This window comes from Molothrus ater, chromosome 23 (assembly GCF_012460135.2).
Source record: "Molothrus ater isolate BHLD 08-10-18 breed brown headed cowbird chromosome 23, BPBGC_Mater_1.1, whole genome shotgun sequence".
Taxonomy (NCBI): Eukaryota; Metazoa; Chordata; class Aves; order Passeriformes; family Icteridae; genus Molothrus; species Molothrus ater.
Genome location: NC_050500.2, coordinates 4,992,268 through 5,001,629, shown reverse-complemented (window position 1 = coordinate 5,001,629; position 9,362 = coordinate 4,992,268). Strand labels below are relative to the sequence as shown.

General features: G+C 43.6%; 1 protein-coding gene across 1 annotated transcript; it reads right to left on the bottom strand.

The window, feature by feature from the left end:
• Positions 1-5,602: 5,602 nt before the first annotated feature.
• Positions 5,603-8,038, bottom strand: LOC118694927 (natriuretic peptides A). The gene is made up of 3 exons (XM_036396257.2): positions 7,671-8,038; positions 5,927-6,212; positions 5,603-5,699 (listed from the first exon to the last, which is right to left on the bottom strand). The coding sequence occupies exons 1-3, from the start codon at positions 7,788-7,790 to the stop codon at positions 5,683-5,685; spliced, it is 423 nt and encodes a 140-aa protein (XP_036252150.1). The 5' UTR covers positions 7,791-8,038; the 3' UTR covers positions 5,603-5,682.
• Positions 8,039-9,362: the final 1,324 nt, after the last annotated feature.

The window sequence follows — 9,362 nt, the reverse complement described above, 5'->3', positions numbered from 1 at the left end:
ATTTCATCTTGAATATTTATTTCGTTTGTGCCTATCTTTGTCCTGCTGTCTCCTTACAGAAAAGAATTAGTGACAATTTTTGAGCTTTCATCTCATTTTGGCTTACAAGCCAAAAATGTAAGTACAGTCTTGGAGCTCTGTAGAAATACCTAACCCAAAAGCTCACTGCCTTTCCATGTTTCTGTGCCTCAGGGGCTGGGTTCTACAGGATGCACATAGTACAGCTGCTGTACAGAATGTACAGATGTTGTACAGAATGTACAGCTGCTGTACAGAATGTACAGCTGCTGTACAGAATATACAGCTGCTGTACAGCATATACAGATGCTGTACAGAATATACAGATGTTGTACAGAATATACAGATGTACAGAACGAACAGCTGCTGTACAGAACGAACAGCTGCTGTACAGAATATGCAGCACCTGTACAGAATATACAGATGTTGTACAGAATGTACATATATTGTACAGAATATACAGCTGCTGCACAGAATGTACAGATGTTGTACAGAATATACAGATGTTGTACATAATATACAGATGTTGTACATAATATACAGATGTTGTACACAATATACAGATGTTGTACACAATATACAGCTGCTGCACACAATATACAGCTGCTGCACACAATATACAGCTGCTGTACACAATATACAGCAGCTGTACAGAATATACAGATGCTGCGCACAATGTACAGCTGCTGCACACAATATACAGATGCTGTACACAATATACAGCTGCTGCACACAATGTACAGCTGCTGCACACAATATACAGCTGCTGCACACCATATGCAGCTGCTACACACAATGTACAGCTGCTGTGCACAATATACAGCTGCTGTACAGATGCACACACTCTGAGGCACTCTAACCCAGAGTTGGCCAGCAGCTTGTCTGGCTCTGCCCTCTGGCTCTCCCTTGGTGGGTGTGTAATGCCAGGGAAAGCCTGAGATGGGTAAAAGCATCTCTTGGGAGGGAATGGCAGAAAATGTGATTTGAGGAGCTCAAGAAGTGCCACAGAGGGCTTAACTAAGCAAGGAATAGGAAGGATACCCTGGCAGGGGTGGGAAGGAGTCATCAGGAGAAGGGACTGGGGGAACTCTGCTTCACCTTGTGCTGCCTTTGATTGTAAATGCAGCAACACAGGAGGGAATGGGAGAGGTTTATAGACTCATTGAAACCATGCATCATTGTCCCTGTAATGACACACTGGGGCTCTAGCAGAAAAAAATCAGTGGTGTTCAGTGAGATTATTATTATTTTTTTAATTTTTGCTTTGTTAGCAGGATACAAGCTGCCTCTTCAGTGTGTGGGCATTCCCAGTTGTGAATCGTGCAGCAGGCACTGGGAGGAACAGAGGGTGGCTGCCTGGAGCCTTGGCTGTTGCAGGGCTGTGAGAAGAGGGTGAAGCTGCTCTTGTTGTCCAGGGTGCTGAAGGGCTTTTCAGCAGCAGGGGCATACACTCAGTCTGCTCTGCACCCACTGTTCAAATGCAGTGTCTGAAAAGGCTCACTGGGAGCTGGGATGAGATGTCTGGGAAGGCAGGGGAGTCAGTGAGGTTTGGGTGTTGAGATAATGTCACTGTCATATTTTCTGAAAAATCCCTTCGCCAGGATTTCTTCTCCTGGGAAGCTGAGAAGCCTCAGAAAAGAAGGAAAACAATAATTATCTGCTTCTCCCTGTTTTGCTGCTTTGGAGTGTGGTCTAGATATTGTTTACCAACTGGTCAATGTTTGATTGGTTTCAGGTGAATTGGTTTTATTTAATGACCAATGACTCTGAGGAGTCAGTCATGAGTTTTTCATTATGATTCTTGTTACACCTTCTGTCTGTATCCTTCTCTTTCTTTAGTATAGTTTTAGTATAGTATTCATATAATATAATATAATATAATATAATATAATATAATATAATATAATATAATATAATATAATATAATATAATATAATATAATATAATATAATATAATATAATATAATATAATATAATATAATATAATATAATATAATATATCAGCCTTCTGAGAACATAAAGTCAGATTCTCATCTCTCACCTCATCCTGGAACCCCTCACAAACTCAACAAGATAACAGTTTAAAAGTGAGTAGGATGTCCCTTTCTCCAGGCTGTTTCAATTGCTGTATGGGCTGTGTATGCTTTAACACACATCTTACTGATACTTTAAGCATTTTAAAGTAGAGCCTGCAACCCATATATACCAGTTTCAGTAGAAAACAATACTGTGTTAAAACTCATGTCTAACATCTCAGACATGACAACCTTGAGCCTTTTGACTCCCCCAGCAGCTCTTTGATGCCTATACTAGAGAATATCTCTCTGGGATGGCTGGATTAACACACCAGTTTTATTCTTCTTTTCTTGTATTCCAATTCCCAGCACAGCAGGCCTGACTCTAGTTGCCTTCCCACCACCTTCTGTTGGCTTAAACTTCACAATCCCTCTTGGGAGGAGATGCTGGTTTTCTGAGAGAGCAGTCAGGAGATGGTAATAGAGGGGGAAAGTCTTACAAATCTTCCTTCCTTCCCACATAGAAGTGTGGGACACACTTATCAAGCAGATATCAATCAGCAAAGGCCCTTGGGGGCCAAGATTCAGGAGAAGTAAATCAAGCAAGCTGGTTGTGGCCAGACTGGGATGTGAACTGGCACAGCTCCACGTCTCCCTGCAGCAGTGGAGGGTGGGTGTGTGCCCTGGCCTTCACTTCTGATTTCTTGGAGGAGCCAAGCAGTGCTGACAGCTCCTCTTGGCATTCTTGCCTGCCAACTTGGATTTCAGTGGAAGCATTTTGTTTAGTGGGAAGCTGGGTAGGGATAGTGCAGTGTCTGAGGGGCAGAGAAACCATCAAATCTAATTTGCAAATATGCTTGCTGTGCCAAGCAGACCCCTATTCCAAACAAGGCTCTTGCCTTTCAGAGTGCATGGAGCACACTAATGGAATTACTGGGTTTCAGAGTCCAAAGGAAAGCAAGCTGCTGAATCGTGCATGGCCAACAATGGGTGCTGCCAAACACTGTTCAGAAGTTACAATGAAGTCTGGCAAGGCAGGAGGTGGCAAATGTCATTAGAGCTGTGTGCAGGGTGTTAGCCTGGTCCTTCTCTGCTCCCACTGGGATATTTCTTCATTTACAAGATGGCTGTTCACGAGATTGCTCCCTGCTCTCTCTGATCCAGCTCTGCCAGCAGCCTTTTTTCCATCCTTGGGGGTGATGGTCTCTGCCTGTGGAGCTGATCAGTGTTGAGTTTCTCCCATTCAGCTTTTCCCAGTGCTTACTCCTGAGTGCAGCACTATTCTGAGCTGGCTGCAGGATTTCCCTGAGGGTGCTTTACAGCTCAGGGTGTGTATGGGGGTAGCAGTAAAAATCCAGTCAGAGATGCTTTTTTCCTCGATTGCTTACCCTCCATTAGGTTCTCCCAGACTGCAGGGTCTATTAACTCACTGTCTGCAAGCTAATACAGACTTGTTCCACCAGGAACTGGCTTGCTGCTAATACTGGACCCACCTGGCTTTAGGTCAGGAAGCATTGCCTCTTCTTGCCATTTTTAGCACATTCCACTGAACTAATCAGTGTTTTGTGCCTTGAGGGACTGACAGGGAGGGACAATTTACAGTGTCTGTGCAAGCTATGCTTGACTGGGTAAAGTTCAGCTCCAGCTATTGTTAGAGTACATGAATTGTTCTTCCTTTCAGCAGCACAGGGGAAGGCAGGCTGTTGCTCATTGCTGGTGTGGAGGATCCACCTGCATGTTCCCATCGTGCTGCAGTGGGTGTGTTTGGAAAGCCTTTGAAGAAGACAAAGCCCCATTGTCCCCTCAAGGGCTCCCCAAAGGGTGACTTCACACCCCCATGATCTGTGAAATTGAGAAATTGCAAAGTCACTGTATTTTACACTGCAGAGATGTCCCATGGATGCTGCTGGGAATCTCAGCCTGAGAATTTATTCTTCTGTCAGGGAAACCTGTGTGAACACCATTCCACAAAATATTTTATCTGTAGCTGGTGCTGCTGGAAGGAGAGGATTTGTATCACACTGTGGTTTCCTGTTGGAGTGTTCCAAAATTAGTCCCTCAGATTGGACTTCTGCCCTTCTTCCCTAGGAAAGAATCACAAGGCCCAGTGTGGAGAGGAGCACACAGACCCCTCTTGGAGGCCATGTCAGCACTGCAGGGAGTGACTGGGAGGGTGGCTTATCACAAATGTGATGTGTGACATGAGCCTTATCAAAGTGTTGCAGCAGCCTTAGCTGTGACTGGCCTTGTGCAAGGAGGGGTGTGTGCTTGAATTTACCCTTTCCCTGGAGCTGTGGCCCCTGAGAGCTGTTGTCAGCAGCTCTGGAACACCTGCAATCCAATTCCTTATCCTCACCAGGTACTGTTCCTGTCACCTCTGCATAAGCAAAGTCAGAATTGGATTGTTCCAGCTGAGTCTGTCCTGGTGCTGCCTTCTTAAGCCCTGAACAAGCTTCTCAGGGTACTCAGGACCATGGGAATGCACTGAGATTCTGGGAATGAGACTCATGAGGTGCTCAAAATAACACAGTTCCTAGCAGTACATGCAGTCAACCACAGGACAGCTGTGTTGAGCTGGGCTTGATGCCATTGCTGGGGCTCCCATGGGGATCCAAGCTCTTTGTTCCTTGGGATGCTGACTAAATGTGTTTCTGGCAATATTTCCTTCTTTGGTGGGGTGCTAGAATATGTTTTGGGTCAAATTCATCTCCTAGGTGTGAAATTTAGCAAGGTTAAATAAACCTTAATGAGACTTCCAGTGTTCCCATTGGCCATGTTAGAACAACTTTGCAAGGGGCCATTCCCAGAAAGTGATAAATGCTTTTTGCAGCAAGCTGCTGTGTAGTTCAGTGATCCCACCTACCCTCTCATGATAATATCCAAACCTTTGAGGATCCTTCAAGAAGAAATTCTGGGAATCAGCATCTCAGCCAGGTGCAGAGTGAGACAAGACACAGTTATTGATGTATCTTTCTGTTGATGCTCGGAACCTTTATTGGGTCACTGCTAGAAAGCATATACAATGAATTCCCTTTCCTCCCTCTGGTTATCTTGAAACTTGTGCAGTGTTATGATTTTTATTTATTTCTTTTCATGTAGCTTTTGCTTACTCCAGGCATTTGTGGCAGTTCCCATGACTGAATAATTTAAACCAGCAAAAGGACTCTCTTATCACTGAAACCCTGTCTATAGGAGGACTCATGATGATCTTTCCATGTTAAGCAGGTTTAGGTTTTTTTTTCCTGCTAACCTGTTAGCATTTCTTACTGCAGAGGAAAAGCCTCTGGTCAAAAACTCATTTTCATTTTTACTAAGTTTTCTCTGTCTCATGTAAGTAAGATCCAGGCTTGTGGGTACCAGAATATCAATAAAACTTAAGATTTTGACTTTAGGCAAATACAAGAAAATTTAATGCAACAGACAGGAGAGAGGTCCAGCACAGATGTCTAATGTGTTAGTTTTATTTAAAGATGGTCAGTCAGTGCTAACATAAGAAATGTTCTTTAAAAAACATCAAATAAATAAATAAATAAATAAATAAAAATAGGAATAACTTTCTGTTGAGGAGCTTGGAAAGCATCTGGCTTCCATCTTGGGAGGAAGGGGTACTGTAAAGCATTCTTCAGAGCAGGTTCTAGGGAGGTTGATCCTAATTTCTCCGGTAACCTGTAAACCAAACATGAAATAAATGTTACTAGAATCTGCTTTTGCCTTGGTACGTGTCACCATTGTCAGCAATGCTTTTGCAAAACCAATACTAGCTTAAATACTAGGCTCAAATTAGTTTCAGAATGGAATTGTCTTAAAGATTTAAATGAGGAGCTGCTCCTCCCCTGTGCCACGGCACGGCCGCGGTCTGTGCTATTCAGTGAAATGGCTTAGCCAGGACTCACCATTGCAGCCCATCCCACTGAGGGAGCCGATCCTGTCAATCCTCCTGCCAAAACAGCCAGAATCCCTCATCATCCTGGGCATCTGCAGCCCCCTCAGTCTCTTGAGGAAGGGGTCCCTGTAGGACAGAGGGGTGTTGGGTGCCAGCCTGGGTTCAGCCTTCTGGTTGTCACTGTCGTCGGCGAGTTCCGGCAGCATCTCCTCCTGGGTTTTGGCTTCTTGCAGGTCAGGATTGGACTCCAGGGCTTCCATCATTGCAAACTTATCCTCCAGTCTTTCCAGCAGAGCCTGTAAGAGAAGGATTAAATTAATGAAATTCCTTGTTTTGTGGTCATTTGCTAACTCCTCCAGTCATTCTGTTCTGTATCCATTGATGGTCCCATAGCCCACCCTGGGGACGCTGACGGGTTGGGTCCCAGCCTTACTGGTGGTCTTTGGGTTCTGTCCTCTGCATTATTTCCCTGTTCACACTAATTCCATCTATGGGAAGGCATAGCTTCACCTTGTGAACTGAGTGAAGCTGCTTGCCATCATGTGTATCTTACTGGCAGATTTGGAACACATGTTGGCAGAGAAGAAAATGCAAGATCTGGGTTGAACAGGGTCTACTCAGCCCACCAGTGGTACACAGTCTGAGAGAACCTCTAGCCACACAGCCCACCCCCACATTCTCACATTGCTGCTTTGTCACCCCTGGCTGTTTCAATGGACATCACTTGGAGAAGCTCTAGGTGTTTTCACTAATCTCTGCCCCAGGCATTACAGGATTGCCACTCCTGAAAGTGACTGAAAATACCTGTGTGGTAAATTCATGCCTGCTGTGTGATTGCTTCCTGGGTACCATTCTTTGTAATTTGTAAAGCTTTGTGTAACTGGGCTCAGATAACCTCCTCAAGGGCAGCTCAACCAATTAGAGGAATCTAATTGCCCAGCTCTAGAATGTGAATATAGAGGAATGAGCCTTATGGCTTGCCTGACAGTGAGTGCATTTGGAAGCCACTCTTCCTGGCTGCTGGAAACAGCCCAGGGGCAGCTTTAGCTTCAATTGTCCTTATCAGCTCAGGGAGTTTGTTCTTAGGGCCTGAGAACAGCTTTGGGAAGCTGGTTACTGGTACCAACCAGCCCAAGGAAAGTTTGAGCTTTCAGATCCCATCAGAGTCTCAAGCTTGTACTGTGCTGTAACAACAGATTTTCTCTATTTGTTAGAATGCTTAGCAGTAATTTTATAGCTCTGGAAGCTTTTCTGGATGAGCCACACTAAATGATTGTGTTAATTCCTCTAGTAACATTTCTAAAAGTTTGTCTTTAGGTGCTCCACTCTACCTCCTCATCTCTCATCCATACACAAGCAGATCTCTCAAATTTACAAAGCTAGAGCCATATGGCTGCCCTGTGGAGCAGGGGTAAGCACGTAGACAGGACCCCTACATCAGAGTTTTCTATTTGTTCTTACAGAGCTGCTCTGATGATTTTTTCCTTCCCTGGAACTTTGTTCTCAGGAAGATGTATCTTTAAAAGAAAAAGGACCAAAACACCAAAGCAGACATCCTACAACATCACAATTTGGTTCCCACTACTGCCCAGGAGCTACAGAGCTTCTCTGAACTCCTTTGAAAAGCTTTGTCCCCCAGCATGAGATGGCTGATGTAGTTATTGCAATCCAGTCATGCAAAAGGAAGGCAAAGCACCACTTCACACCCTGCTAAGCACCCCAAAAGTTTACCCTTGCAAAATGAGAGTCCTCACCTCCATGCTGGCCAGTTCTTTGGCAGGGCTGAGGCTGTAGATAGGGTTGGCTCTGCTGGGCTGGAGCTGGATGAGCAGGAGCAAAAGGAAGCCATAGAAAAATGAGCCTTTAGTGTCCATGGCGCTGACCTCGTTGGGAGTAGGGAAGTTCAAGCTGTTTCTTCTGAGATGTCCCTTCAAGTCTCTTTCTTCCTTGTGGTGGTGTGTCTCTTCTGAAGCTCGTCTTTTATACTCTTTGGGTGATCCCTGCTTCCTAGGTTATCAGTGGGTTTATCTTGGGCACATTCCAGTCCCACTGCAGGCATGCAGCTCTGTCAAGGGAAGATTCCCTTTATTAGCTGTCATTAGGCAGCAGCTGCTGTTGCTGAGGAATGTATGTCACAAGTCAGTGATTTCATGTCACTCCCCCTCCTCTTGATACCAAGAGCTGTGATTACATAGTCCAGTTGGAAATTCTTAGCAATTCTCTTTCAAGAGACCCCTATGGTCAGATTTACAGAGATGGGAAACAATCCCAAAACTTCTCTAAACTTTGCTCAGTTAGAAGATTTCCATAAGGAAAATGCCTTTTAAAGGGGAAAGAACAGGCTTTCAGATCAATGTTTGGTGAAGAGTCAAGAATGAAGATAAATTGTCTTTCAGGACACCTAAAGCATTGTGCACACTTTCCTTCTTATATGGAATATGCGCGGCCACCGCCTACCAGAAAGTGTGCTGAAAATCCCAGATTTGGGCCACTTTTCCCATTGCTATGAGGTGATATCACCACTGAAACTTTGTGTTTGTGTGTTACCAACAAGAGCAGCACCTCGATCTGCACCTCAGTGCAGAGCTGACAGTGGGGAGAGCGAGCACCTCCAGCCCTGCGCGACAACCGGCTCCGGCACCACTGACAAACACTAGAGTTTATGAACGGCCAAATGCTTAAATAATGGGATTTCTTTAAACACTGATGGTAAGGCTTGACCCTGCATCAATAAAATTTAAAGAACAGGCAGCCAGCTTCAGCAATAATCTTATTTTGCCGTCATACAAGAAATTTGTTCAATGAGAACTTATATAGATAGCTGGTATTATTCAGAATCTGTCCTGAAGAAAGAATGGATGAATTGGATTATATGTGAGTTTTGTGAGGAGTTAAAACAAAATCTTAAATATAATACATTAAAAACTAAAAGTATTTATTTGTTTAAGTGCTGAATGTCTTAAAATTAGCTAGAAACTGCCTATGCTTAGATGAGAAATTACAAAAGTACAGAAATGCTTCTAATTTCTCTTCCATTTTTGTCTTTGTACATATAGTATAACTAAAACTTAATCTTTTTACAGAAATGCAAGAGAGTTCTAAATCATGAAGCAATGGCTTTTTTTTTTCTTTTTGCATTTTCCTAATGTTTCTTGTTATTTTAAATTGAAACAACAACAAATGTAGGAGTAAGCTGAATGTCAATCTAGTAATAATTTGTTGACTTTTCATACGAAAAGATCTTGAAAGAATCTCCTGAGTACGCTTTGAAAATAATAATAGAATGATAAACTATTGCCCATGTCTTAAATGTCTTAACATGGTGTTTATGTACAAACATGTGCACACACTGCTCACATGATCAGCTACCAAAATTATACTAGAAAGGACATTCTCAAGGTTGTGAAGTCATGCTCAAATGCTACTTCTTCCTAATATAGCCCGAA

Bases quoted from the DNA above. Each gene is read 5' to 3' on its own strand.
- LOC118694927 (XM_036396257.2), bottom strand. From the start codon at position 7,790: ATGGACACTAAAGGCTCATTTTTCTATGGCTTCCTTTTGCTCCTGCTC. The intron at 6,213-7,670 runs GTGAGGACTCTC...CTTCTCTTACAG, and splicing joins AAGAACTGGCCAGCATGGAG to GCTCTGCTGGAAAGACTGGA.